Consider the following 27,262-nt stretch of genomic DNA (forward strand, 5'->3'; position numbering starts at 1 on the left):
GGCCCAGCTGGGCCTCACAGGGGGCCCCCCTTCTCCCCTCCTCACCCTGCCTGGGGAGGAAGGTGCAGGCAGGGGACCCTGCGATGTGTCCCGGGGATCTAGGTGTCCTGGCCACTGCAATGGGCTCCTCCAGCTGGAGCAGCTCTCGCCGATGGGGACACCCTGTGCTGTCCTTCCCTGTGTCCTCTGTGCGCAGGCTGGCACTTGTGCCTGTCACTCCGGCGAGCAGGGCTGCGGTGCCACCGCCTGCCTCCTGGGCCACCGCACTGAGACTGGGAGCTGGCCCCGGCCGGCCATGGGGACGGCCACCTCTGCGCCCGGGACGCCGGGGACAACCCGCCAGGGCAGCACGGTAAGAGCACTGGCAGCCCCCGCTTCTCAGCCCCACTGCGTTTTAGCCCATTTCGCTCAATCCCAGCTGCCCAGGCCCACGGTGCCAGAGCTCCTGTGGAGCCACTGTCCCCACCGCGGCATCTCCAGAGAGACGAGCGGTCACGATGCAGAGCTCTGGGCTCAGAGCACTGGGGCTCCTCACAGGGACCTGGGCGTCCCGCGGGCCGGCCCTGCCCCGGCGCTGGCCGTGCACTTGCCCGGCCGCCCGGTCGGCCCACACACACTCCCGCTTGCCTGGCGGCCCCAGGAATGCGGCTGGCAGCGCTCCGGGCCCAGCTGCGGCCCCGGCCGCCCTGGCGCCGGCCCAGCCGCTCCGCGCCTCCTTCCGCAGCTCGTAAATCCCGGGCGCGGAGCCGGGCACACACAGGCGCCCTGTTCGCCGCCGCCGCCTCTGTCCTGACCCGGCACCGCGCGGGGCAGCGACGGGGCATGTCCCGGCCTGGAGTCACCTCTGCGGAGGGCGCGGGACCCTCTTGGCCCTGAGGGCCAGCGGCTCATGGGTTCCCATCCCGGCGCGGTTTCCGTCACAGACACGGTCCCTGCGTGGTCCCGTTTCCCAGCATGTCCCAGCCGAGGCGTCTGCCTCCCCCTGCCGCTCTCCTGTTTGCACAAGGGCTGCCAGCTGCCCGGCTCTGTGGTCCCCTCCCTGCACGTGGGCGGCCGTGCGCAGGCACCCGGGGAGGCTCCCCGCTCCGGCACCCGCACACCTGGAGCCTCCGGGAAAGGTTATCAGCTCATCATCCCGGCTGCTCTCCTGCCCGGCTCCCAAATGCCACCCTTGTCCCCAGCGGGGAGGCTGAGCTCATGCTCCCCCCCCGCTCCACTCATTAAAGGTCTCCTGAGCACCACGTGGAGCAGCTGCCAGGGCCTGGCCCTGCTGTGGCTCCTGTTGCCTTTGAAGCGGAGCTGGGAGCCGATGACAGCCGGGACCCGCAGCTGCCGGCTGGCCAGAGCCTCTGCTACCGGCCCCAGGAACCCCCTGGGGTTTGGGTGCTGCTCCCATGGGGTGGCCCCTGCCAGGGTGCCCAGTGCAGGTCCCTGCGGCCCATCCCGGCTGCCGGTGGGGCAGCAGGAGGGCGCTGGGCATGGCCCGGGCAGGGGGGAGCAGGGGTCTGTGTGTGGGGCAGCCCCCCGGCTCCGGGAGCAGGGCAGGAGCCGGCAGGACTGAGCTCCCGCAGCCGTCCTGGGAGCGGTGCCACCTCCAGCCTAAAAATAGCCCCTCCGGGCTCAGCGGCTGGAGCTGAAGGGCTGCAGCCCTGTTGCTGCAGGTGCCCGGCCCTGTCTCTGCACAGAGCCGGTACTGCTGGGGGTGGCCTGGCCATGTGGCACCTCGGGGCTACCTGGAGGACCCTGCTTCCCTGCTCACCCTGCTGGGTCCCACCACTCGCTCTGCCCTGCACTGTCTGGGGCTCGGCCGCTACAGCCTTATAAGGGCCTGAGCCCCGAGGGGCCCCAGGAGTGTCGCAGCCCTGCAGGGACAGCCCTGGCCGTTGCTCCTGTGCCTCCCAGCTGGCCAAACGGCAGCTCCCGTGGGGACGGCTGATGGCCTCACAGCCCTGCAGGGGCAGCACCCGGTGGACACACGGACAGAGCCTGGGGGAGCTGCCTGGGGGGGCAGCGGAGCCCCTGCCCCCTGTGTGTCCCTTTGCCACCGTGGGATGCGGTGCCGTGCAGGAGAGCAACTCCATCCCTTGGCAGGAGAAGCATTGCCATGGCAACCGGCAGGGCCACGCTGCCAGGCGGGGAGGCTGTGACGGCGACACACGCAGTGCGGGAAGGAGCCGGGAAGCAGCGCCCAGGCGCGGGGGCATCTGGGGACACACACGGACATGTGGGTGCGAGTGTGTGCGTGGCAAGGGGTGCGTGTGTGTGTGTGTGTGTGTGTGCACATGTCCGTGTCCATGCACACACATATGCATGTGTGCGCATATGAGAATTATCCCTGGGGATGGGAGCAGGGATGTTTGGCTTTCTGGTGCTGTCAGGGCAGAGCGTCTCCCACTATCCGGGGCTGACAGCACTGGAGGGAAGGAGAGCTGCTGTGGACTCTTGGTGCAACAGGCTTTCCCCCAAAGCGATGGGGTCTGGGGTCTGCACTTTTGTGTCTGAAGGCGTGATGTGTCCCACAGGGGAATGAGGCCTTCAACACGGGTCTCCGTGTGCGTCCCCTGGCCCCTTGCCCTCAAAGCCAATCCCCTGCAGGACGCAAAGGCTGCCCTGCAGGCAGCTCCGCTCTGCCTGCACCCCTGCACTGAGGCACCCCACAGTGCCCTAGGGCCCTGCTCCTGTTTACAGAGGCCAGTGCATGTGCTGCTGCCCAGGGCCGGGCACCAGGGCAGCTGAATCTCTTCCTATTTTGCTGGGGGCCTCCTGGGCGGCGGGGAGCAGCTATGCGGTGTGAGCAGCACAAGCAGAAGTGCTGGCACGGCCCCCGCTGCCTTCATCAGTGCTCAGGTGTTGAGGGAAGGGCTGGCTGCTGTCCTGCCCTATGCAGGCCCTGTGCCCAGCCACCGCATCCCTCCCCTCATCCCATCGCCAGCTGCGAGCACCCCCTCCCTCCCCTCTCATGAGAGAGCCTCTTCTCTCCTGCTTGGCATTTTCTGGCTCTAATTGAGCTGTCAATGGGTAGAGATAACAGGGAATTCGTTAGCGCTTCCCTTTGATGTCTGCCTGCACTGTGATCGCAGCACCCACGCCAGAGCCCAGTGCCAGCCACAAATTCTTCACAAACAGCTTTAAAGCTTGCACCTCATGCAGGCAGACTGCCGTCCTCATGGGCAGCCAGGTCCCCAGGACCTCTAGCAGCATCTCCATGGGCAGGCAGACCCCTGGGTCCTACAGCAACATCCCCACGGGCAGCCAGGTCCTCAGGATCTATAGGAGTAACCCCATGGGCAGGCAGTGTGCGCAGGTCCTGTAGCAGCATCCCCATAGGCAGCCAGGCCCATGGGCAGCCAGGTCCCCAAGTCCTATAGCAGCATCCCCATAGGCGGCCAGGCCTCTGAGATCACAGCATTCTCATCAGTCCCCAGGGTCTATAGCCTGCCCCATGGGCAGCCCCCATGGGCAGCCAGCCCCCTGGCAGCTACAGCACCATCTCTGTGGGAAAACAGCCTCCTGGCACCTACAGCACCATCCCCATAGGCAGCCAGACTCCTGAGATCTATAGCAGCATCCTCATGGGCAATCAGACCCCAGGATCTGTCCTCAGATAGTGTGCCCCCATGGCCAGCCAGCTCCTGGCACCTACAGCAGCATCCCCTTGGTAGCCAGGTCCTGCACACCCATAGCGCTAGTCCAGGGGGCAGCTATCCCCCTACGTGTATCTCAAAGGCTCGGGGGCAGCAAGGCGAGGGTGCATCGAGCTGCAGCCCCTGCAGTGCACGGCCGTGCAGAGGGGCCGTACCAGGCGCGGGGTGGGCGGCCCGCGCCCATCGCCGCCGCCTCGGGGCGCCCGGCGGCCGGGCGGCTGCGCAGAGCGGCGGCGGGAGCCGCCTCCGCCGCCGGGCGCCGCGCGGCAGAGCAGCACCGCGGACAGCGCCGGGGCCGCCCGCTCGCACGGCGCGGCTCGGCTCGGCCCGGCGCGGCACCGCGGACAGCACCCGCCCGACCCCGCCGGCAGCGCCCGGCCCGGCCCGGCCCGCAGCGCATCCGATCGGCCCGGCCCGGCCCCGCCGACAGCGCCGCTCCGGCCCGGCCCGGTCCGCCAGGGGCGCCCGCAGAGCCATGGCCACCGAGGTGGGTGCGCGGCGGCGCCCGGCACCGGCACCGGAACCGGCACCGGCACCAGCACCGGCACCTCCCGGCCCGGCGCCGCGGAGCCCGGGCCGCCTCGGGCCGCGGCGGGTGGAGCAGCGCAGAGCGACGCTGCCCCACGGCCGCAGGGGCTGCCGGCGGGCCGGGACGGGGGGCTGCTGCGGTCCTGGAGGGGGGCTCGTGAGGGGCAGTGGTCCGTGTGGGGAGCCTGGATGAGGAGGTCAGTGTGGGGCTGGGGTGCATGTGAGGGGTCTGGTTGAGGAGGTGAATGTGGGGCTGGGGACCGTGTGGATCCCATGGGGAGGGCAGTGCGGGGCTGGTGTTCTTGCAGGGTGCCATGAGTGCGGGCATCATTATGGAGCTGAAATCTGGGCAGGGAGGGGGAGTTTGGGTGGAAGGAGTTGGTGTGGGGCTGCAGTCGTGGGTGGGGAGGTCAGTGTGGGGCTGGGGTCTATATGGCACCCGTGTCGGGGGGGTCATCGTGGAGCTGAGGTCTGCGGGGGGTGCACCAGGGCAAAGGGCCTGGTGTGGGGCTGGGGCAGAGAGCGGCTGGGCGGCCTCTCTCCCCGTGTGTGGGGGCAGAGGCTCTGTGGGGCACGTGGCAGGGGGTGACCCCACGCTGCACAAGGGGACGCGCTTGGCAGAGCCTATCTGCCTTCATCCTTCTCTGTCCTTGCTCCCTGGGGAGGCTGGTGTGGACCTCCATGCCTGGTGGGGAAGAGCTTGTCCTGCAGCGACCCCCTGCCAGCCCCGCTTGTCACTGCTGCCGAGCCACTGTCAGCGTCTCCCGTGGGGCCAGCCCACTCCCGGCCGTGGAATAGGACAGGGAAATGCTCAGGGATGCTGGGGGTGCCGGGCTCTCCCCTGGCTCACCCTGCCACCCCTTGCCTCCAGGTGCACAGCCTGCAGGAGCTGAGGCGCAGCGCGTCCCTGGCCACCAAGGTCTTCGTGCAGCGGGACTACAGCGAGGGCACCACGTGCCAGTTCCAGACCAAGTTCCCTCCCGAGCTGGAGAGCCGGGTAGGCCAGCGGGGCTGCGGGCTGCTCTTATTCTGTGGCCTATGGGGCTTAGGGGTGGGGGGGAGCAGGGAGAGCTGCCCCCGGGGGTGTTTTTTGGCCCTGAGGCAGCTGGATTGCAGGCAGCCCCTGAGGGCAGGACGCGAACGTGCATGGAGGTGCCATGGGGTCCGTGGTGCCTGCGTGGCGTGGGCAAGTCGCTGCATGGGCTGTGTGTGCTGGGCACCGGGCTGGGGGCTCTGGGGGCTCTGGGGCAGCCGGCCTCAGCATGGGCTGTGCACAGGGGAGCGGGGGCCGAGACACGGGCTGAGGAGGGAGGAGAAAGTCATTCTCCCTGGCCAGGGCAGTGCGGGGGGCTCAGGCACTGACTGGGCTCGTCTCCACCCATGTTGGCTCTAGATAGAGCGCCAGCTCTTTGAGGAAACAGTGAAGACCCTTAACAGCTTCTACGCGGAGGCGGAGAAGATCGGGGGCAGTTCGTACCTGGAGGGGTGCCTGGCCTGCGCCACTGCCTACTTCATCTTTCTCTGCATGGAGACGCACTACGAGAAGGTGCTGAGGGCCCGGGGGTGGGCATGGCCATGTGGCCTCAGTACAGTGCAGGTGACACCAGCTTGCTGCACTGAGGCACACAGCGGGTGGCGTGTGGCATGGGGAGGGCTCGTGGCTACTCGGGCAGTGCTGGGGCACTGGGGCAGGGGCTGCAAGGCCTCTCCCAGCCCGAGGGAGCAGGAGGGGCTCGTGGTTGGAGCGGGAGCCGCGGGAGCGGGGCAGAGCATGTGGCTGCTGCGGGGTTGGCAGCAGGACTGAGTGTCTGTCCTTGTGCCGGCAGGTCCTGAAGAAGATCTCCAAGTACATCCAGGAGCAGAACGAGAAGATCTATGCGCCGCGGGGACTGCTGCTCACCGATCCCCTGGAGCGAGGCATGAGGGTTGTATCCTCCAGGCAGCTGTGGCAGGGAGGGATGCTGGGGGGCTATTGCTGCAGCGGGGGACAGGGGCAAGGGATGGGGAGGCCTGGGCACAGGTCCTGGGCAACAGGACAGTGGGTCTGTGGCTGGTGCTGCTCCTTAGCGGGGGCCCAGATCGAGATCTCCATCTACGAGGACCGGTGCAGCAGCGGCAGCTCCAGCAGCGGCAGCTCCAGCAGCAGCAGCGGCGGCGGTGGCATGGGGGGCCGGTGACTGGCAGGGAGTCCTCGCAGGGACTCGTACTGCCGGGACAGCGGCCGCTCCGAGATCCGCAGGCTGCACTACCAGAGCACCCGCTTCTGAGCCCGGGCCGGGCGGGATGGGGGCCTGGGGCCGCCTGCCAGCGCTGCCACCCCCTCTCCAACGTGCCTCCTGCAGCGGCTCTGCCCCACTTGGCCTCGCTGAGGGCAGGGGCTGGTGCTGGGGCATCCCTGGTGCTGCCTGCTGAGCCACACCTGTGCCATTGGCCCCCGCAGCCCCTGGGGTGCCCGGTGCCGCTATCTGTCCCAAGCAAAGGCTCTTGCTCTGCTTGGGCAGCCCCTGAGTGCAATGCATGGGGAAGCAGAGGGACCTACCAAGTGCTAAGGGGAGAGGGGCTTGTCCCCATGCCCATGGGCACTGCCAGCCCCTGCTGCTCCCCCTCGCCTGGCATCCTGCCCTTGGTGCTGCGGGGCAGCCTGAGCCGCTCTGTGCCCGATGCTCGGGGCACGCGGCAAAGCACTGGGGCTGCCCCACGTGCATAACGGTCCTGTGTGCGTCCCGAGGCCCTGCCCTGCCACCAGCCCCCTGCTGCTCTCTGGGCCCTGGTGGGCACCCTGACCCATCTGGCCACGGCCAGCGTGAGTCTCCAGCCCCCAGCGCTGCGGTGCGGCAGGGCAACGTGGCGCTGGGCCAGCTCCCGTGGTTGTGCCGTGCTCTTCCCAGGCTCCGTGCAGGGCCCAGCACAGCCCTGCATGGCGGAGGCCGAACTCGGAGCTGGGGACTGCACGTGGCTGCCAGCAGCCCTCTGCCCCGCTGCCCCCCAGCCTGCCTCCGTTGAGAGGGTGCCCACTGGAGCCTTGTCCTGTGCAGCCCTTCCCTGTCCGCGTGTCCTGCATGTGTCTGTTGCTCCCCTGCAGCATGAAGTGTCCCCAGCGCTGCGAGGCGCTCCTGCCACGAGGCTGCAGCGCGGATCCCTTCCCTCCTGCTCGCTTAACCCCCGTGCAGCTGCTCCACAGCGACAATGCAGCCCAGGGCACTGCTTGCCCAGCGGTGCCCCTGCCTCACAGAAGCAGGAGCCCTGCAGAGATGCCTCTCTGCATCCCTTCTGGCTTCAGTGCCCGGTCACACAGCCTGGCTTGTCCTGGAGGGGCTGTACGGATGTGCCAGCTCGTGGCCAGGGTGCCCACGGCTGGTTGAGAGGCATGGGGCTGTCTGAGGGCTGGGGGGCCAGGGGCAGATGGCAGGAAGGGCCCCTGTGGCTTCCAGTGCCCTGAGGAGAAGAGCCCCTGCCTGGGTGCCGGGCTGGGCTGAGCCGCTGCTGCTCTCTGGGGGACTTGGCGGGAGAGCTGGGCCCCGTGAGCTCCCTCCCGTGGGCCCGTGCGGTGACCTGCATGGAAACCTCCTACAATAAACCCCAGGCTTTGCCCTCACCGCCTGCCCTGCTTCGTCCCGCGTCGGGGGGACAGGGCGATGCCGGGAGGGTGCAGGGAGCCGGGCCGGGCAGGAGCCCGGACGGGAGCTTGTCCTTGTTGAGCTCCACTCTGGCGGCCCGGTGCCCTCTCGGGGCAGGTGGGCAGGGTACAGGGGCAAGCCATGGGGAGCAAGGGTCTCACCGCGGACGAGGGCAGCGATGGGGCAGTGCGGCAGGGCACATCCCACGGGCTGCTGCAGAGTGTGGCAGCGGGGCGAGCACGGCGCAGGGCTACTGCACAGCGGGGCCGGGCGGCAGCGCCGGGGTCCTCCTGTTGCACCGCGCGGCACGCAGGGCTAATAGACGGTATATATTTATTGGGCAGTTCTCTGGGAGAGGGGCTGGAAGACTGAGCAGGGTCCGACTCCAAACAGTGGGGTCCATACATTAAAAAACAAATTGGGGGGGCTCCTTCCCCCGCCGGGCCGGGGGGCCCCTCTCTGCTGGGGCGAGAAGGGGAGTCCCTGTCCCCGAGGAGGGGGCGGGCGAAGCACACACGTTGCGGGCCAGACCAGCAGGCACATGGTACGGTATCGAAGCGACGGCGCAAGCGAGCGCCCCGGGAGGCGCCGGCTTTGCCGAAGGGGGAGCTTGGGCCGGGAGGTGCCGTGAGGGGGGCGCAGGGGCGCTGCCTTGGCTGTTTTCCCAGAAAACATGCAAGGGGGGTGAGTCCCGTGCGGCTCTGCGGCCGGGCCGGCGCCTCCGCGCCCTTCCCCATGTTGACCGCCCCACTGCGGCGCAGCCGGTGCGTCCGGGGCTGCTGCGGGATGCTTCGACATGGAGAGAGAGAGAGAGAGAGAGAGAGAGAGAGAGACACACGGGCAGAGGCCGGCCGGTCCCTCCGCCAAGGCTGCTCTGGCGCGATACGGGCAACGGTTAAAGTGCATAGAGGCAAAAGCAGAGTCCCAGGCCTAGAGGGAGGAGGGCACCTCGGCGTGGCCGGGGCCAACTCCCACCGGAGGGATATCCCCCAAAAAAGGCCACTTGAGCTGCACAGAGGAGGAGAGAAGGAGCGAGAGAGAGAGAGAGGGAGAAGGAGCGTCAGCGGGGGCGGCGGGAGGCGCAGGGGCTGCGTTGCTGCGGCGCGGGCGGCAGGACGAGCCCCGGCCTCACTCACCCACGCACGCCGTGCCGTCCTCGTTGGGCTCAAAGCCCCGGCCGCAGCGCTTGTGGCCGCGGCAGCGGTACCCGCCGTATGTGTTGACGCAGACGGGCTTGTCCCGGGGACAGACGAAGGGGAACTCGGCGCACTCGTCGCTGTCTGCGAGCGGAGGGGCCCTGGTGTGACGGCTGCACCGGGCTGCTGGCGCCCCAGAGCTGGGCAGCCCCGGGTACACTCGTCCACGGCCGCTCACCTACGCAGCGTCCGTTTGGGTGCTGGGAGAATCCCTGACCACACTGTAAGGGGAAGAAGCGGCCAGCATGGGGAGATCAGCCTGCGGTGGCACCGCGCCGGCAGGGCCCAGCCCCTCGTCCCACTCCGCCTCACCTCTATCGGGGCTGGCACCGGGGGCGTCTCCGTGTCAACAGGGTAGGGGACCTCCAGGACAGAGTTGGTCTCACTACTGGCCACGGCCCGCACAGCCACGCGCCCGTCGGGCCACGTCACCTCCAGGCTGCTGGCCTCGTCGTGCCCTGTGGCCAGGCAGCCCGTCAGCATGTGCAGGGCTGCCATAGCTGTGCCAGCACCGGGGCTGCAGGGCTGGGGGGGCCTCTCCTTGTTCCCCCCGGCTCACCCAGTCCAAAGTGGGCCACGGGCTCCATCTGGCACAGGTACCCCGAGCCACCGTCGATGATGCGCAGGTGGGCCCCGCTGCGCCGCGTGAACAGCACCACCTTGGCCCCGCGCGCGAAGGCCCCAAAGCGGGTGCGGGGGATCACGCGCAGCCAGTTGTTGCTGGTGCCCTGCATGGGAGGGACAGCATGCGGGGTGAGCCGGGAGAGGCAGCCGGGACAGGATGGGGGCATCATGGAGCTCCCCCCACCCCAGCTGGACGCACTTGGGTGCCCTTGAAGATGGAGATCGGCTGCGCCATGGACTCGCCGTGGGACAGGATCAGGTCCAGCAGCCCATCCCCGTCAAAATCCGTCACTGCACCCCCTGCGAGGACAGGATGAGGCAATGCCCTGTGCCGTCTCTGCCTGCCAGCCCCGCTGCTGGCATGGTGGCAGGAGGCGGGAGGCCGCAGGGTGACCCCCACGTGGGTCCAGGGTCCTACCCGTGCCCCGTCCCTCGGGCTCCAGCGCATCCCCTGGGTTGAGCTCTTCCACGACGGGGTCTGAGTGCTCCCGGCGGACGAGCCTGCAGAGCACAGGCAGGGGTGAGGGCAGCATGGCATGGCCGGTGGGAACCCTGCAAGCCAGCGGCCGTCACCGCTGCCTGCACAGCCCGGGCTGCCCATGGGATCCTACCGAAAGAGGCGGTTGGCGGAGGAGCCGCGGTAGGCCATGTTGTTGAAGAAGACCTCCAGCTCCTGGTCGTTGTCGAAGTCGGCCGTGATGACAGTGCGCACGGGGGAGGGCATGGAGAACTTGGGGGTGGCAATGTCCTGCGCGAAGGACAGGCGTGGGCACCGCGTCCCGCTCCGGGGCCCTGCGTCCCTTCCCTGACGGGTGGCTGAACCACGGGGCCCTGGCGCTCACCCTGAATCGCACGCGCCCGGGGGCCCCTGCCTGCAGGAATAGGCGGTGGGGCCCGTTCCAGTTCCCATAGACCACGTCCAAGCGGCCATCGCGGTTGAAGTCGGCTAGCGCCACACCACGTCCATGCTGGTAGGGGTCATCCAGGCCTGGGGGCAGCCAGCGAGGCAGTGGGGGACACGGGCAGCCCCCATCTGCTCATGCCCAGCAGAGCCAACCCCTTCCCCACGCCAGTCAGAGCCCACGTGGTGCCCACAGATGCCTGGCCACGTCTCGCCAAGCCCCTGCAATCACCGGGGCTGGCGGTTACCAGCGCCCTCCCCCTGGCTCCGTGTGTCCCCTGCCTGGCTCACCCACGGCGGCCGCCACGTCCCGGTAGGTGCCGTCGCCCCGGTTGTGGAAGAGGAAGTTGGGGCTGTTCTCGTTGCCACAGAATATGTCGGAGGCACTGTCGCTCAGGATGGGGCCCACGGCCACCCCGCGGCCGCCTGGGGACAGCGGGCCCGTGGCGTGAGGAGGGTGACCGTCGCCGTGCCGCATGGGGACCCTGTGTCCCCACCTGCCAGGTTCAGACCCAGCTCCCCACAGCGGTGCTCCCCTCTCCGTGTATCCCGCCCCAAGCATCCCTCCAGGTGCCCCTCTTCTCACCCAGCGGTGCCCCCGCAGCCCCTCTGCCCCGGTCCCCCCTCCCATCTCCCTAATTGGGAGCTAATTGGGCCTGGCAGCAGCTTGTGGTGCTTCCAGCCCCTCTCCCTGCCATCGCCATGGTTACCGCAGGCCCTGTTGGTGACAAGTTACGGCCGCGGAGCTGCAGTGTCCCCACCGAGGCGGGGGGCAGGCGGGGGCTGCGTGTGGCGGGAGCCGCAGGGCTGGTGCCTGGCCAGGACACGGTGCGTGCAGCGGGGCCCTGCGGCGTGGGCACCCGTGGGCGCCGCCGCGGGCCGTGGGCTGCCGCTAGATGGGGCAGTCCGGCAGCGCGAGCTGGGCAGCGCGCGGCACCGCCACGCTGGGGCCACTGCCTGCCACCCTGCGGGCCCTGGCGTGTCACCCCCCGGGGCATGGCCGCCACGCCGCTCGCCACGTCCTGGCGCCGCACGTACCTGTGTACTTGTTGACGCCGGCGGCGGCAGCCACGTCGAGCAGCACCACGTGGCCGTGCTCGGGGTCGCTGGCGGCCGGGTCCATCTCGAGCAGGGCGTGCGGCCCCACGTTGCCGCTGGCGTAGTTGGCGATGTAGATGGCGTAGCGGCCGGAGCCCTGCGGGCCAGCGCCACCTCCTCAGGCCTGTGTGGAGGGAGCAGCTTCGCCGGGCCCCGGCTGCGCGGGACGCCCAGTCCTTGGCGCTTGGTGCGCGGCGGCAGCAGCACCAGGCTGGGCTGAGCCACCACCGCCGAAAGTGCCGGGGGAAAGCAGCCCCACCACCCCTTGCCGGTGCCTGTCCCTGAGGATGAGCGGGACACCCCGCTCCCTTGGCACGCTGGGTCCCCCCCCCAGTGCCCACCGCCCCCTGCCATCCTCTGCAGCAGCGGGGCCCTGATTTAGTGATAATCGTTGGGAAACAAACTGCTGGAGGAGGAGGAAGAAGAAAGAGCAGGTGACAGCAACATAAATCACCCCGACAGGCGCGTTTATCAGCCAGCGGCAACCGCGTGGACAGGCGCCTGGAGGCTTGACGGCCGTGGGCTGGGGGGGCAGCAGCCCTGGCAGCCCTCGCCGGGGGGACGGGCGGCGATGCGGCGTGCCCTGGTGCTCACCGTCCTGTCCACGCAGGCCACCGAGCGCCCGGCGAAGCGGCTGGCCACGTCCCGGTTCACCTCGTCGCTCAGGATGTCCTCCCAGCGCCCGTTGCGCAGCTTGAAGAGCTTGTCGGTGTAGGTGGCCATGCCTGGGGGGCAGCGGGGGTCAGCGGGGGGACGGGGACACCCGGATCCCCCGGGGATGTTGGCCCTCAGCTTGCTCTGAGGTGGGGATCAGTGCCAGGGTGCCCAGTGGAAGAGGGAGGATGGGGACATGGTGCCTCTCCCCCATGCACAGTGCTCCAAATCCTGCTCCGTCCCTGGGCATCTCTCTAGGAGCCTCTGCAACCCACGAGGACCAGCGGGAGACGGGCAGAAGAATCAACTCATTAAGGTGAAATGTGCCCTGGCGGGGCGCAGCCCCGTACATCATCCCTGGGATGGCAAAATCGATGCGGTGCCAGGCGCCGGCAGCCAGCCGCGCTGCCCGTGACAGCGCCGGTGGCAGCGGCTGATTTAGGGACGGGTGCGCCGGCAGCCTCCGCCAGCCCCGCTAATTAGGAGTGTCAGGAAGACGGATCCACCGCACGGAGGTCGGGCCGCAGGGATGGTGCCGCGGGGCAGAGAGGGGCCGGGACGCTCCATGCAGCCCAGGAGAGCCCTGGGGATACCCAGCCCCAGGCTGGGGTGATCCACTGGGAGCGGCTGGACAGGGGAAGCTGGTGAGAATCTGGGAGAGGGGCAGAGCGACCCCGCAAGGCGGCTCCTCCTCACCCTCCGGCTCGGCGTGCGTGGGAGCCGCCGCCGCACCGGCACTGCTGCTGGGACGGGCCCGGGCTCTGCTCGGCCCACGGGAGCTGTGTCGTGGCCAGGGCCTCGCGGGTGCCGCGGGCCCCGTGGCGGGGAGGGCGCAAGAAGCGCTGACTCAGCGGCTGGCCGGGCTCGCGTCCCCCCCACGCTGCCATCAATCAATGGAGCCACTCGAGTGAGAAATTAACTCCGGCCCGCACACATCCCTCACGCGCCGAAGGCCGCGGGCAGCCGTGCGCGGGGCTCCCGCGGGGCGGCGCGGGGCTCACCGGAGAAGGCGTTGTTGGTGTTGAGGAAGTAGATCTCCTCGCGGCCGTCGCCGTCGATGTCGCAGGCGGCCACGCCGATGGCGTTGCCCTGGCGGTCCCGCAGCGCGTAGTAAGGGGAGCCGCGCTCGTCCTGCGCCAGGTTCACCAGCCGCCCCAGCGCCCTGTCGTACTTGAGCACCAGGTTGGGGCCGTTGTAGCTGCAGGGCAGCGGTGTAAGTAAGGGCACCTGCCCCAGTGCTGCCACCTGTGCAGGCTGCAGGGCCAAACCCTCCACGTGCCGGGCCCCATGGCGCTCCCGCCCCGCGCGCCAATATACAAGTTACACAACGAGCACGGCCGCCGCTTGCAAGGGCATCAAGGAGGATGCTGCTCCACTTGGCCCACCCCAGAGCCGCTCCATCCGGGCTGGACCCCACTCCCGTGTCCACCCCTTTGGATTCAGGTGCTCCGTGGCTGGCGTGTGCCCTGCTCTGGGTGCAAACGGACCCACGGGTGCGTGCGTGCACATGGAGCCTGGGCGCCTGCCCTGCTGTCCCCGGCAGGGACCAGAGCAGCGGGGCAGCAGCTGCCCCGTGTCCAGCCGGGCTGGGCGGCGCCAGCGGAGCGCTCCCCGCCTCGCCGGCTGCTGTCAGCCCTTCCAAGCCATCACACCGATAAAGGGCTATAAAAAACCTCCAGCCAATTAACCGAATCTCAGGAGAGCGCTGAGTCCTGTCAGCGGAGCCGAGCTGCTCTGGGGACACGCTGCTCCGCACTGCGGGGTGGCCCAGCCGCGGGGCGGCTGCCACCGCCCTGCAGTGTAGGGTCACCAGGCCTGGGATAGGGGAGCCAGCGCTGGCTCTGTGCACATTCCAGCCTGGCAATGGCCAGAGTGACACCCTCGGTGGGCAGTGGGGACGGTAAAGGCGATGGGGTTGTTGGGGTCCCAGCCGGACCTGGAGCGGGGCTGTGCAATGAGACCTGGCAGCGGGCAGTGCCGCAGCCACCCGCTCGAGCCTGAGCGGGCACGGAGATCTGCAGGGGAAGGAGGGAAGCTCTGCTGGAGCGCACAAGCTTCGAGGCATGGGGAGCTGCAGCCAGGAGGAGAAGCAGCCCGTACGCTGCTGCCTCACTCACCCGGCCACCACGATCTCGAAGTCGCCGTCAGCATCGAGGTCGGTGACGGCCACGCCGTAGTTGAGCTGCGTGGGGTTGCTGTCGTAGTCAGGCGGGAGCAGGCGGTGGGTGACGGCGGTGAACATGGGCTCGCTGCGCTGGGAGCCCTCGGCGAGGCAGGCCAGGGCTGCCAGGCACAGCGCCAGCATCCTGGGCACCTGGGGGAGAGCCGCACGCTCAGCTCTGCGAGGAGACGCTCCAGCTCCAGCTCCATGGGCATGCGGAGACTCCGAGGGCTCCTCGCTCCTCTGTGCCAAGGCACCCAGTTGCCCTCGCTCCCCTTGCACATGCAAAGGGGTCTTTCTGCCCCTCGTCACCCATCCGTGCTGGTGCCACCAGTCAGCTCTCCAGCCCTCAATCGTTGCAGCCCCAAAACGTTTTGGCATTGCCGCAGCCCTGGGCATCTGTGTGCACGGAGCTTCCCAGACGGCTCAGCAGTGGGTACAGGTCCATACCCGAGCCGAGGAGCACCTCGGAGGCAGCAGGATGGCTGTTGTGCCGAGGGACAGGGCCTGGATAGGGCTGGAGCCAGGGCTGAGCCATCCCTCCCCGGGAATCGGAGGGGCGGCAGGGGGGCTGATGCCGCTCGCTCTGCGCCGCGGGAGTGCGGAGCACCCAAGCTCCTGGTGTGCTGGGGTGGCAATCACTGCCCATGGCCTTGGCAGGGCCAGAGGAGCCAGGTAGCTGCCTGGGGTGACCCCATCCCCTGGTCTGATCCTCCGGAGCTGGGAAAGGCCATGGGGAAGATGGGGGATGCTCTGCCAGGGGACACCCATGTGCCTCGCTCTCCCTCCCTGCTCTCGCTGTTCCTCCCCAGGCTCCTCCCGGGCAGTTCAGGAAGGTGCCTGTGTGTGGATGCGGCCAGGGAAGGGAAGTGAGAGGAAGGGAAGGAGATGTTCGGAGGAACAGGACACTGGGAGGAGAGGCTCAATTAACCTGGACTGCGGAGGACGGCGCCTGCCAGCACTGCTGGCAGGGCTGCGGAGCCTTCGGAGCTGGCTTTGACCTGGCTGTAGTGCAGGTGACAAGCAAGGGAGCACCCGGGACAGCCGCCCTCGCCACACGCTGGGCAGTCCCCTCCGGAGGAGCAGAGCCCAGCACCGAGCTCTGCCTCTCCATGGCCTCCAACCACCGTGCCGGGCTCCAGGCGGGGGCAAAAGCATCGGGCCCTGCTCCGGTGTCCCTGGGCTGTGGCTGTGGCAGGGGCACTGCTGCCAGGGCTGGGGACACCGCTCACTGCGGGCTCCTGGCCACGCTGCCCCCTGACGCAGGAATAGCCCCTGGCAGGGCTATGGAGCCCCCCTGTGCCAGCCCATGTCTGGGGCCTGCCGGGGAGCAAAGGGAGCAGCGGTGGCTGCTCCATGCCGAGCATCCCTGCACGGAGCAGGGAGGCTGCCTGGTGGGTGACATTCCTGCTGGCTCTTCCCAGGGCAGAGGTGCTCTTCCAGAGACACGTGCGTTGGGCATGGGGCTTCACTGGGGAGCACCAGGGAGGCCGACACAGACCCTGGACACCAGAGCACAGTGGAGGCGCCGCGGCCAGGGCCGTTGCCATCGCCCTGCCCTGCGGCACCGGGCGCAGGGAAGGCAGGAAGGAGCTCCCACGCGCGGAGGGGCAGGCACGCGGGAGCAGGGTGTCCGTGGGAGCTCTCTGCGTGGCCGCGCCGCCTGCTCCGCGGTGTGGCCTGCTCCCCTCGGCGTCCCCTCGCGCCGGCCGCGTCCCGGGCGGCTCTTCCCGGGCAGGCAGCCGGGCTCCCCCTGCCCGGCCTCCCACAGCCCTCCGGCTCTCCTCAGGTTGGCCCGTTCCCCAGGCGCCCCCCCACCCCATCCAGCTGCAGCTGAAATCCTCCAAGCTGGATGGAGTCTTTCCAGGAAGAAACAATGTTCCTGATTGGAGACAAAAGGCCTTTCCTTGCGGATCTGGGGCTTGCTGCCATGGAGGGGGTTTGTGGGGCCTGGAGCCAGGCCGTTTTGGGAAAGGATGAGGGAGGCCCAGGCTTTCTCGTTGCGGATGGGAAAGGCCCCACAGCTCTCCAAGCTGCTGCTGATAGACAGCACCGAGGAGCCATCAGGAGAGCCCACCTGGGGCTGGAGGCCATGGGGCCCCTGGTGACAAGGTCTGGCCCCTGGTGCAGCACCGGGTGACAAGGTGACCCCCGGAGCCACGGTCACACTGGCAGTGCGCCTGGCACAGCACAGCCCGTCCCGTCCCACTGCCACCGGCCGGGGCGAGGACGGGCAGAGCCGCCGGGCTGCCGCAGGACCCGGGGCAGCCGCGTGAAGCCTCCTCAGCGCTGAGCCCGGCCTGGCTCCGCGGGACGGCTGCACCGTCAGCCCCGCTCCCGCGTCGCAGCGGGTGCCAGCACCCAGCGCGGGTTGGCTGGGGGTGGGCAGCCAGGGCTTTCCCTGCCCTCTCCATGCACGAGGGGCCCCGAGCAGAGACCCCACGGACCCCACCACGGGGGCAGCCTCGAGCACCGCACGCACCGTCCTGCGGCCCAAGGGCTGCAGGAGCTGGGCAGGCTGCACAGCCACCCTGCACGCCAGGACAGGGCCGCGTGCCCCAGCCGGGCCGCACTCCACCACTGCTGCAGCCGCCCATCCCGGCCGCAGTGACCCGCTGCCGTCGCATGCCACCTTGCACCGTGACAACATGTCGTCCCGCAGCATCGCTCCTCCTGCGCCCCGTCCTGCCATTCCCGGGCATGACCGGCACAGCTGGGGATGACCACCCGCCCCTCGCCTGCAGCCATGGGTGCAGCGGTGCCCCCTCCGTGGGCCTGAACCGGCCCGGATGCTGCAGCAGCACCAAAGCCCGCGAGCTGCAGGGACGCGCCTGCCCCAGCTGCTCCCCGTGGGCTCCGGCAGCCGTGGGGGGAAAGCTGCTCCCCGCCACGAGGCAGCGTAGCCCCCACGCATGCCTGGGATGGGCCCATGGCTCCCATGGGGCCCGACTCGAGCCCACGCGGGGCTCCTTGGAGCTGGCCCTGGAGCCTGGGGCTCAACCAGCAGCTGCCAATGCAGTGTGGAGAGGAGCAGTCACCTTAGCCTGCGAGCGCAGCCCGGAGGGACGCCGGCTCTTGCGGAGTCCCGTCACTGCCCAACACAGGCCGGCACAGCGGGACGCAGGGGCAGCCCCTCTCCAGCCCCCTTGGGGCCTAGAAACACCCAAGCGCAGCTGCCCCAGAGGCAGGAATCACCCCATCCCTCTGCTCCCTGCATCCTCCCAATGCTCCCGAAACTGCTGCTCCATCGCCCTGAGCCCGCTGTGCCCCACGCAGCGCCTGCATCCCCTTCTCCATCGCTGCCCTTGTCCTGTGTCCGTGTCCCTCACACACCTCCCGAGTTCCCACGCCACCCGAAAGTCCCCAGCAAAGTTGGAAGGGCCGGTGGGCAGCCGGCAGCGGAGTGAGGGATAGAGGAAAGGAGGGAGAGAGGGAGGGAGGGAGTACGGTCCCTACTCACGGGCCAGGGCGGGTGCCGGGCGCCCCCGCGCCGGCGGGCGCGCATCCCGCAGCCGCTCGCTTCGCCGGCCCCGCCGCGCGCTCGTCCTCGCTCTGTCCGGCTCCGCTTCTCCCCGGCTTTAGACGAGCGGAGCCGAGCGAGCGGCGCTTTATGTAAAGCTCAGCGCCCGCCAGCAGGCCAATGAACGGGGGACGGGGGGCCCGCGCTGCCAATGGAGAGCGGGGAGGTGGGGCTGTGCCGCGCTGATTTACTGCCCGAAATTGCAGTGGAAGCACGGCCAGGCAGCGCCGATCGATACGGAGCCAAAATATTACGGGGGGAACCTGCCGAGGCATATTTCAAGAGCGCGGCTTGTAACCTTCAGGAGGCAGCGGGGCCTGTCTGGGGCGCTGCGGGATTGACTCGGGCCCACGGAGCCGGAGCTGCCCCTTGGCACCTGCCTGGCTGTGGGGGCCTGAAATCCGCCAGGAAACCCGCCGGGACACCAAGTCAGGGGGTCTCCGGAGGGCTGGGGCCGCAGCCGGCAGGGTCCAGCTGGCTGCGAATTGCTGCTCCGCGGGAGCGAGCGGCGGCCCTCGGGTGCGTTGCAGGTGGGAGCTCGACGGATGCAGAGGCCGGCGAGTGTGGAGCAGGGTGGAAGCAGGGAGGCTGGCGCCGGAGTGAGGAGCAACATCTCCCCAGCCAGGGCAGCGGGCAGCACCCAGGGCTGGGCCCTGCTGCCCCGTCCAGTGCAGGACCCGCAGGGAAGGGCCCTCGATGCTGCGAGAAGGACTCATCTCCTTGCCTCGAACCTTGCAGCCGGGTGACATGGAGCGAGATGGAGCTCAGCCTGCACGCTGCCTTCCCCGACGCATCTCCCCCGCTGCGACTGGGCCTGGAGCCCCCCGCGCGCCTGCCCGCAGGATTTGGGGCAGCCCTGGCCTGCATGCAGCAGCCTGTGTGCATGCAGCAGCGCTCACGTGTCCTCGGGCACTGGTGCTGCCTGGGCAGCCCCGGGTGGGATGCGCCGTGTCCGCTGACTGCTGGTTGCAGCCGCGTGCCTGTGCGGAGGCATTAGCATCGCAGCGGGATGTCTCACCCCGGCTTGAGTAACTGCCTCAGTAATTATTAGCACAAACGGCAACCTCGTTCCCGACACCCTCCCTGCCACTGGTAGGTGCAGAAAACAAACACAGGCGGGAAGCCAGCTGCCGCCTGCCAAGACGGTGAATGGAGCTGGGCTCCCCGGGGCCCGCAAACCCTGCGTGCTGCCACGCCGGGCACGGCCCTGGCCCCGAGCGCCGGCTCGTCCGGCTGCAAACGCCGTCTGCCTGCAGCGGCCCCGGCACACGTGGTGCACGCACCTGCCCCGGCATGGCTGCACGCACGCATGCACAGCGCTGGGCACGGCCGGGCACGCCGCTCCGGGCGTGCAGACACACGCAGCCCTGCGGGTGCGCACGGACACGTGTGCATCACTGCACTCGCGCCCTGCGTAGGCAGCGTGGGACGCGTGTGCGTCCTGGTGTCGCAGCTTTGCATGCAGGCGGGAGCCTGGCTGGGCTTCGTTTTCCACCCCGGCACTGTGTGCGTGTGGATCTGCCGGGTGCTGCTGTCCGGCCTGTGGGCACCCATCAGGCTGGGGCACTGCTCTGGGGAGGCGGGAGCAGCCAGCAAGCCCCTTCGTGGGGACATGCACGTCCCTGGTCCTGTGCTGGCCTGGCTCAGCCCTCGGCATCACAAGCCTCCCCCCTGTGCTGGGAACGTGCTGCGTGCGCGCTGGGGCGCAGGCGTCCCCAGGCAGGGGAGCAGTGCTGCACTGAGCATGCGGAGCGGTGCAGCGAGGCAGCAGGGCCGGGGCGCGGGGACCCGGGGCAGCGACGGTGGCGGTGGGGACAATACATAGGAAATGAGCGCAAGGGGAGGAGAGGAGAGGCGGCCACGCGGCGCGGCGGGGGGAAGGGAGCCCTGCGCTCCGCCGAGGGCCGCGCAGGAGGGGGCTCGTCGCCCGCAGCGCCCTGCCTTGGCACGGGGCGCGCAGAACCAGCCCCCTCGCAGCGGGACGCCCTGCGGCCCAGCGCTGGGAGCACCCAAGCAGGCTGCTCACACGTAGCCTGCACGCTGCGCCCGCGCTGCGCGGGTGCACCCTGCGGCACGCTGCACCCCGCGGCCCCGCCGTGCCCTGCCGGTGAACCCCGGGCCCGTCCCGCCGCGCGCCTGGCAGCGCCGCATCTGCAGAGGGGCCGTGCGGGCACCTGCCTGCTCGGAGGGTCTCATTTCCACCCTAAACGTATTCGCGGATAATTTATCCCCGTCACTCCTGCGCTAACGTTGTCTTTTAGCTGAAATTGCTCTTCTCCTCCCTGGCGTTCACCCCGCTGATGTATTTATAGCGAGCGCTGGGCTCCTCGCAGCCGCTCCGCAGTCCCCGCGCGGTCCGTCCCCTCGGGGCCGTGTCCCGTGGCGCCCGGCTGCCTGTTGCACACGCGGCCAGCGCTGCTTTTGGGCGCAGGGCTCAGCCAGCGCCTGCTCACTGCCGAGGCTGCCGGCCCGCACCGATGTGCCCAGGCTGGCGGTGTCCTGGGGGGACTCACTGGTCCCCCAGGCCCTGCGGTTCCTCCTGTCAGCGCGGTGGCTCCCGCCAGCCCCTCAGCGCGGTGCAGCCTCTCCGCGCGCGGTCCCAACGCGGCCCTCAGCCATCCCTGTCACCACGCTCATTGCCCCCAGTCCCCGCTTGGACTCTTCCTGTCGCCGGGACATCATTAGAAATGTTAATTATTAATTATCGCTAAAAGCTCTTTTTGCTGCATTGCTGTTCTCTCTGCTATCCCACTGACCCGCGCTGCCTGTAACCGGATCCGCCGCTCTCCGCTCCTGCTGTCCCCACTCTCCCTCTCCACAAGCGCAGGGCAGTGGAGGGGTGACAACAGGACACGGCCCCAAGGGACCAGCTGGACTCGTCCAGCTGGTGGCACACAGAGAGGGGAGATGCAGCAGCACCATCACTGAGGCTTGACCCGTGCTGGGAACGAGGATGCAGTGTTGCTGCAGGGAGCAGTCGGGGCAGTGACATCCCTGGGCAGGGGACACCAGGATGGCACCCAGTGGCGCTGCCAGCAGCCACCTGGGCCGGGGGAGCCGTGGGGCCGGGAGCCGCTGGCTGCTCCGCAGGAGCCGTGCAGCTGCCGGGAGGCGGGGGAAGGCCCAGCCGGCCCCGCGCGGCCGCCTCTGCCACGACTCGTGAAGGATTCATCAGCGCCAAGCGGATCCCGCTGACGAGCCGACTCAAATCAGCGCCTATTGAGAGCAGCCCCTTCCTTCCCTGCCAGGGCAGCGCTGTCACCGGTGCGCGGCGCTGCCAGCGGCGCTCGGCCAGCGCCGGGCGCCGTGTGGAGCTGCCTCCTGTTGCAGCCTCCCCACGCGCTGGCTGCCGAGGAGGAACCATCATCCCGGCCATGCATCCCTGCCCGGCTGTGCATCCTGCCTGGCGGCAGTGCGGGCCGAGCCGCGGCGCCTCGGGCAGGACAGGGCACGGGAGCAGCTGTGACTCGGTGCCACGGGGGCTGGTCCAGGACAGGCTGCAACCCCTGTGATGCCCCTTTTGCCGTCTCCCAGAGGACCCTCCGGAGCCAGGCACACGTTCCGTGCCATGGCAGTCCCGACACCGGTGCTGTGGCCGGAGGCACCGTGTCGCGGCGTGTCGCGGGGAGAGACGGTGCCTCCCCGCCGCCAGGCACCAGCAGCGCCAGAGCTGCCCGCGCCGCCGGCCCCGGCTGCTTCTTCGCATTATACAGCGCTGTCACGAGCTGCTGAGTCCCCAGGTGTTTGGAGCGGTAATGCAAAGCAGATCTAATCCGCCCCAGCGCTGGGCCACGCGCCTCTCCTCCGCACAGGCTGCTGCTGCCGCGGGCGCAGAGATGAGGGGCTGCTCCCGGCACGCGGCTGCTGATGGTCGGCCCCTTTCTGCCCCTGTCCCCCATGTGTGGATGGAGCAGTGCTCGGCTGCTGGCGGAGGAGACCAGGGCGCAGCAGCGGGGCAGGGCTGTGAGGTGGCTCCGGGCAGGGAAAGGGGGAAGCATCGAGACAGCCCTGCGGCCGCCTCTGCTCTGTGTCCCTGGGGCCGGGGCAGGCGGCAGCGCGAGCCGAGGCCCCCGCGCGGCTCGCTGGCCATTGGGCCCAGATCGGGGCTGCCGACAGCTCCTTTCTCCGTGCCTTTCAGCCCGCGCGTCCCCGCGTCCCTGGCTGACGCAGCTGCAGATGAGCAGACAAGGAGCGCCAGACAACGCTCCCGGCCCGCGACGCCGTCCCCCGGGAGGCATGGCCGCCTCCGAGCAGGACTGCAGCCCGGCGAGCAGCAGCGAGCGGCGTGACCACGGCAGCAGGGCTTAGGGTGCCCCCGAAGCCACAGCGGGGGTGCAGGAGTGGGGTCTGCCCCGGGCCCCTCAGCCTGGGGGGGTGTCGTGGTGCCCGGAGCAGGAGGTGGGAGCATGGAAAACTGCACCTTGGACCCTGCTGCCATGGAAACGGCTGGAGCAGCAGCATCCCGGGTCTTCCTAGGGCCTCAGGGAGGCCAGGTGGGGAGGCTGGGCTGGCCTCGGGCTGCAGCACTGGTGGCTCCACAGCCACCAGTCCCAGCGCCGCTGGGGGCAGCTGCGGTGTCCTGGGGTGTATCGCGGCTCGGCAGGGCAGGAGGGAGCTGGGGGCACCCGAACCTGGCCGGGAGGCAGCCGGAGCAGCCGGGAGAAGCCCAGGGCGCAGGGCAGGGATGGAGAGGCCGGGGAAGCGCTGGCAGGGGGGACCTGGTGATATTCCCCGCCAAACCCAGCTCCCACGTGGCCAGGGGCTCCACGGCTGCTTCGCCTCCCGCAAACATAAATCATTTTCTAATTTATAACATGAATAATTGATTTTGCGTCCGTAGCTGGCGATAAATCTCCCGCACGCACATGCATAAGAAAATAATAATAATGAAGGCGATCGGGATCTGCTGCCATCGATTAGCCGCGAGCGCGGCCGCGTTCCCCGCTCCGCAGCGGTGGCTCCCGGGGGGGCGGCTGGGACAGGATCCCCGGAGCGCCGCGGGCCTGGCCGTGGGTCCGGCCGTGGGTCTCGCCGCGGGCCCGGCCGTGGGTCTCGTGCGGGCCCGGCCGTGGGTCTCGCGCGGGCCCGGCCGTGGGTCTCGCCGCGGGTCCCGCGCGGGCCCGGCCGTGCCCGCGGTCGCCGCCGCGGTGGCCGCGGCCGGGCGGGCCGCACTACAGCTCCCGGCGCGCCGCGCGGCCGGGCCGGGCCAGGCCGGGCCGGGCGGGGCGGCAGGGCGGAAGCGGCGGCGGCGGCGCGGGAGGGCGCGGAGCGGAGCCCGGCGGAGGGGAGCGGAGCGGAGCGGAGCGGCGGGGGACGCGCGGCGCCCGGTAACGGCCCTGCCCGCCGCGCTCCCGCGTGGGGTCCCCGTGGCCGCGGCCGGAGCGGCGGAGCAGCCGCGAGGGCCCCCCGGCCCCGGGGCCCCCCTGCGGCCGTGTCCCCTGCCCCGGAGCCTGGGTCAGGGCCGCGTCCCCTGCCCCACAGCCTGGGTGCAGGTTGTGTCCCCTGCTGCGTAGCTGTAGCACGTGCTGTTCTCCTGCCCCATGCCCTGGGACACAGGCTGTGTTCCTGTCCCATAGCCCAGGAACAGGCCGTGTCCCCTGCCCTGCTGCCCCACAGCACAGGATACAGGCTGGGTCCCCTGCCCCGCTGTGCCTGCCCCATAACTCAGGGCCTGCACACGTCCCCTGCCCCATGTCCAGGGGCACGTGCTGGGTCCCCCCAGTCCCTGCCCTACGCCTGTCCCCGTGTCCCTGTGCCACCGCATGGCACGCAGCCCTGCAGCGCCCCATGGCCCCGGCACACTCCAGCCCCATAACTGTTCCCTAGCTGGGACATGCCGGCTGCGACAGCGCCCCGTGCCCGGGGCTTACGTGGTGCCCCTGGGGCTCGCTGCCTGTGTGGGGCATCGCCGGCCGTGCGGCCACGTTCGCCCTCCCGCCGTCCCTGTCCGCGCTCGCCGGGAGCCGCTCGGCCTTGCTCTCCTGCTGTTCGGACACCTGCTCCCGGTTATGTTCCTTGGTTGCATTAGCTTCCTTTTCCTAGGCTGAACCTCGTTTTGTTTGCAACGCCTCTCCCTTCATCGGCGCCTGTGGATTTAATTCGTTATTCGAGGAAAGCTTGGCGGGTTGGTAGAAAACGGCACCTGAGCTCACACCTGGCCTGGCTCCTCCGCAAGCCTTGCCCGGAGATTCGGCCGCAGTGACTGCCCCAGCCCGGCCCGTGTCCCTCGTCCCTCATCCCGGGCGTTTGCCGGCTCCTTCTGGGAGGCAGGAGGATTTATCGGGCACTTGGCCCTGCTTTTTTCACCCTTCCTGGCGCCTCATTCCCTCCGCTCTGCACGGGCTGGAGCCCCGTTCCGGTGCTTGGGGGCAGCTGGTCCCCTGGGCTTGGGGTCACTCTGACCAGCTGGCTCAGGGTGTGTGGGGATGCTGTTTTTGCTTCCCTGCAGCTGCTTTTTTGCGAGGCCTCTGCCTCACCTGCATTTTTTTTTCTGGTTAAAAACAGTAATTCTGCCCCTTTTGAGTCTTTATTTTTGAGTTGTCATTAATTTTCCCTCCCTCCCTGTTTATTAATAGACCGTTTTGCTCCTGTGCTGATGCTGCCCTGGTGTGTTCGCGCCGTCCTTGGTACCCCCTCGGCGCGTTAACTCCTTCCGCCGCCTCTTGTCCTCTTCTTCCCTGCCGAGGGACAGTATCGACTTACACATCACGCTCCTGTCTGAAACGTTCCCTTTCTCTTGTTGCAGGTATCTCCTAGGAGCATCAGAATTGAAAGGCCTGATTGAGATCTCTCCCTCTCACTCTCTCTCTTTTCCCGGCGAGTTTCCTGCGCCTTTGACAGCGGCTGCCGCCGTTGCCTCCGCCGTGGGAAGCGGCGCTTGGTGTCAGCAGTCCCGCTCTCTGCTTCCTCCGGCCCGTCCTCCTCCTCGCCGAGCCAGCAACGGGCTCTTAATCGGGGCTGTTTAGAGTCTCCTCGTAGCCGCCGTTTTTATTAGCGGCGCTGCTTTTGGCACGAGCGCCCCATCTGCGGCGGGCTGTAAAGAGCGACCTTGCGCGCGGTCCGCTCGCCCGCGCTCCCGCGAGGCCGCTTCCCGGGCGGCTGCCCGAGGGGTGCCCGCTGCCTCCTTGCCCTCGAGGCTTTAAGGTTACGCGCTCTATCGACGGCAATATGGATCGGGTGGAATCAGAAACCTCGGAGGCTAAAAATACAGCGGGCTGCCAGGAAGCGAGGCAGCCTGCTGGGAGGGCGCAGGGTGGCACGGGGGCCTGCCAGGAACTGGCAGCCTGGCACCCGCGCGGGAGCCCGGCCGGTGCCCGCGGGCCGCGGCCGGAGCTGTCCCGGGCGCTGTCGCGGCGTCTCGTGCCGCGGGAAGTCGATAAACCCCCCGCTGCGAGTTCAGGCGTCGCCGGCTCTGGAGCGGAGCCGTAAATGTGCTCACCTGTCTGGCGCGGGTGCAGAGAGAGGAGGAAATGGGCTGTAAGATGCAGAAAAAGGAGGAAATCGGCTAGGAGCTTTGCAGTGCGCTAATAGGTTTTATATCCCCTTCCTCTGCGCAGAGCCAGCTCTGGTAAAACCCTGCTTGATGGACGTGTGGGCAGCTCTAGAGCGGGCTAAAACTGTTTTTGGAGGGGAAGAGCATTCTGGCCTGATCCCATCACCGCTGTTTTCCTGGGGAGCACGAGTGCCTTCCGCAGGAGGAGAAGGGGGGAAGCAGGGAGCGAAGGCTGCACGGCCGGGGGAGGCGCAGCTCTGCGCGCAGCCTGCGTGGCTGCTCTGAGACCTTGCAAACTCGTGCCGCCGCCAGGCTGCTCAGCCAGCCGCCTCCGGCGGCCCCTGCGGCCGGCTGAGCCGACCTGCCGCTCCGCAGATGGAGGCGCAGAAGGCGGAGGAGGTAATTGTGGCCATAAACATCCTCTCCCGGCTCCAGGACTGCTCCGCTCCTTGCCGCGGGGCGCGTGCCTTGGCCCGGGCCCTTCGTATGGGATGTTTAGCACGAGTGGAACGTGCGAGCTGCATGAAAAAGCCTCCGCAGCCGGGAGCCTCTTCCTAGGCCCGTGCGAGGGATGCGCCTGGCGCTGGTTGCATGGGGCTCGTGGGGCTTTCGCGGCTCTGCCTGGCGTTGGGCGCCCGTGGGGTGAGCGTGAAGCCGTCCCAAAGTTTGGAGGAGCCCAGCGTAGTGTGAATGAGACCCGCGGCCGGGGACCCGGAGCGTGAAATCGGTCGGTGCCGGCGCGTGGCCGCGGCACCCGCTGGAGTGTGTAATAGGCTGGGGGCAGGAGCCGCGTTGCCCTGAGGAGGAAAAAGTCACAAAAAAGAAGCCCCCTGCGAGCCACGCATCCCTGCCGGCGGCTGCAGGCTGGCACAGCTGTGCCGTGCTGCTCCCTGCGCGTGGAGGTGCCGGTTGGCCGTCCCTTTCCTCGGGATGGGAGCTGCGTGGCCCCCAGCGCCGGGGCCCCGGGCTGCGGCAAGTGCATCTTGCCTGGCTGCGCCGGGAGAGCAGCCTCGGCGCCCGCTGCTCGCTAATGCAGCACCATCTGCTTTGGAGGGTGAGGCAAGGTGAACGGGAAGCTTTCGAGGAGCCCATAAATCCTCTGCGTGAAGGCTCCTCTTCCTGGAGGTGACTTGGGATGAGCGCGGAGCCGTGCCGCTCCCCCCGAGCCGCAGGAGACCCCGGAGCGTCCTGGAGGGACGCGGCAATCCTTGGTGAGCAGAGCCTGGGGGATTGGTGATCCCCCGTGGGGATGAGCGGGGCACTCGGTGCCCCTTGCAGGAAGGGCATGGGCACGGGCACGGGCACCGGCGGCTGCAGCGGTGCAGCTCCGGGCGGCCCTCCAGGCCTCGGCCGCTTGTGGCATTTGTGTTCCAGACTTGTGTGCCAGGGAGAATTTCCCTGGAAGAGGTTTAGCGGAAGCATCTTGGCCGCCTGATGAGCAAGGCAAGCAGTGAAAAAGCTTTTTCTCATGGGTTTATAGCTGTAAAACACAACTTCTATCAAGTCCAGCCTCAAAGCTGCAGGCTGCGATTTTGGGGTTTGGCTGGGACGTCTTTTCGGAGCGCAGACCGGCGCGTGCTCTGGGCGCTCGGTGCGGTGAAGCCGCAGCGCGGGGCGCTCGTGCCATGCTCGGCACCGTCGGGTTTTACTCGTGCCCTGTGCTCAGCCCTGCAGAGGAGCCCGGGGCTGCCCTAATTCGGGCACACACCGGCCTGGCCAGGCACAGGTGCTGGGATGCTGCCCTCTGCCCAAGGATTCCTGTCGCAGGTGGCTACTGAGCACGGGGCCGGGCTCGCTGCGGGACGTGTGCGTTAAATAAACCTCGCG

The 27,262-nt window shown here is 68.9% G+C and overlaps 2 protein-coding genes across 3 annotated transcripts; one reads left to right on the plus strand and one right to left on the minus strand.

The window, feature by feature from the left end:
* Positions 1-3,990: 3,990 nt before the first annotated feature.
* On the plus strand, positions 3,991-6,428 carry GOLGA7B (golgin A7 family member B). Of its 2 annotated transcripts, XM_088528710.1 has the most exons (6): positions 3,991-4,040; positions 4,117-4,131; positions 5,044-5,169; positions 5,566-5,718; positions 5,999-6,100; positions 6,251-6,428. In XM_088528710.1, the coding sequence occupies exons 2-6, from the start codon at positions 4,120-4,122 to the stop codon at positions 6,347-6,349; spliced, it is 492 nt and encodes a 163-aa protein (XP_088384836.1). In that variant the 5' UTR covers positions 3,991-4,040; positions 4,117-4,119; the 3' UTR covers positions 6,350-6,428. The 2 variants fall into 2 exon arrangements, with proteins under 2 accessions (XP_088384836.1, XP_088384837.1); XM_088528711.1 differs by lacking the exon at positions 3,991-4,040 and having other exon boundaries at positions 4,088-4,131; positions 5,566-5,727; positions 6,008-6,100.
* A 2,216-nt stretch (positions 6,429-8,644) lies between these two features.
* Positions 8,645-17,954, minus strand: CRTAC1 (cartilage acidic protein 1). The gene is made up of 15 exons (XM_088528712.1): positions 17,884-17,954; positions 14,380-14,576; positions 13,264-13,460; positions 12,203-12,333; positions 11,549-11,705; positions 10,802-10,936; positions 10,452-10,597; positions 10,221-10,357; positions 10,028-10,110; positions 9,809-9,909; positions 9,545-9,713; positions 9,298-9,443; positions 9,164-9,206; positions 8,926-9,069; positions 8,645-8,797 (listed from the first exon to the last, which is right to left on the minus strand). The coding sequence occupies exons 1-15, from the start codon at positions 17,926-17,928 to the stop codon at positions 8,685-8,687; spliced, it is 1,944 nt and encodes a 647-aa protein (XP_088384838.1). The 5' UTR covers positions 17,929-17,954; the 3' UTR covers positions 8,645-8,684.
* Positions 17,955-27,262: the final 9,308 nt, after the last annotated feature.

Source organism: Tinamus guttatus, unplaced genomic scaffold (genome assembly GCF_059628265.1).
Source record: "Tinamus guttatus ecotype Peru unplaced genomic scaffold, ASM5962826v1 Tinamus_guttatus_pri_ptg000314l, whole genome shotgun sequence".
In the NCBI taxonomy this organism is placed as follows: domain Eukaryota; kingdom Metazoa; phylum Chordata; class Aves; order Tinamiformes; family Tinamidae; genus Tinamus; species Tinamus guttatus.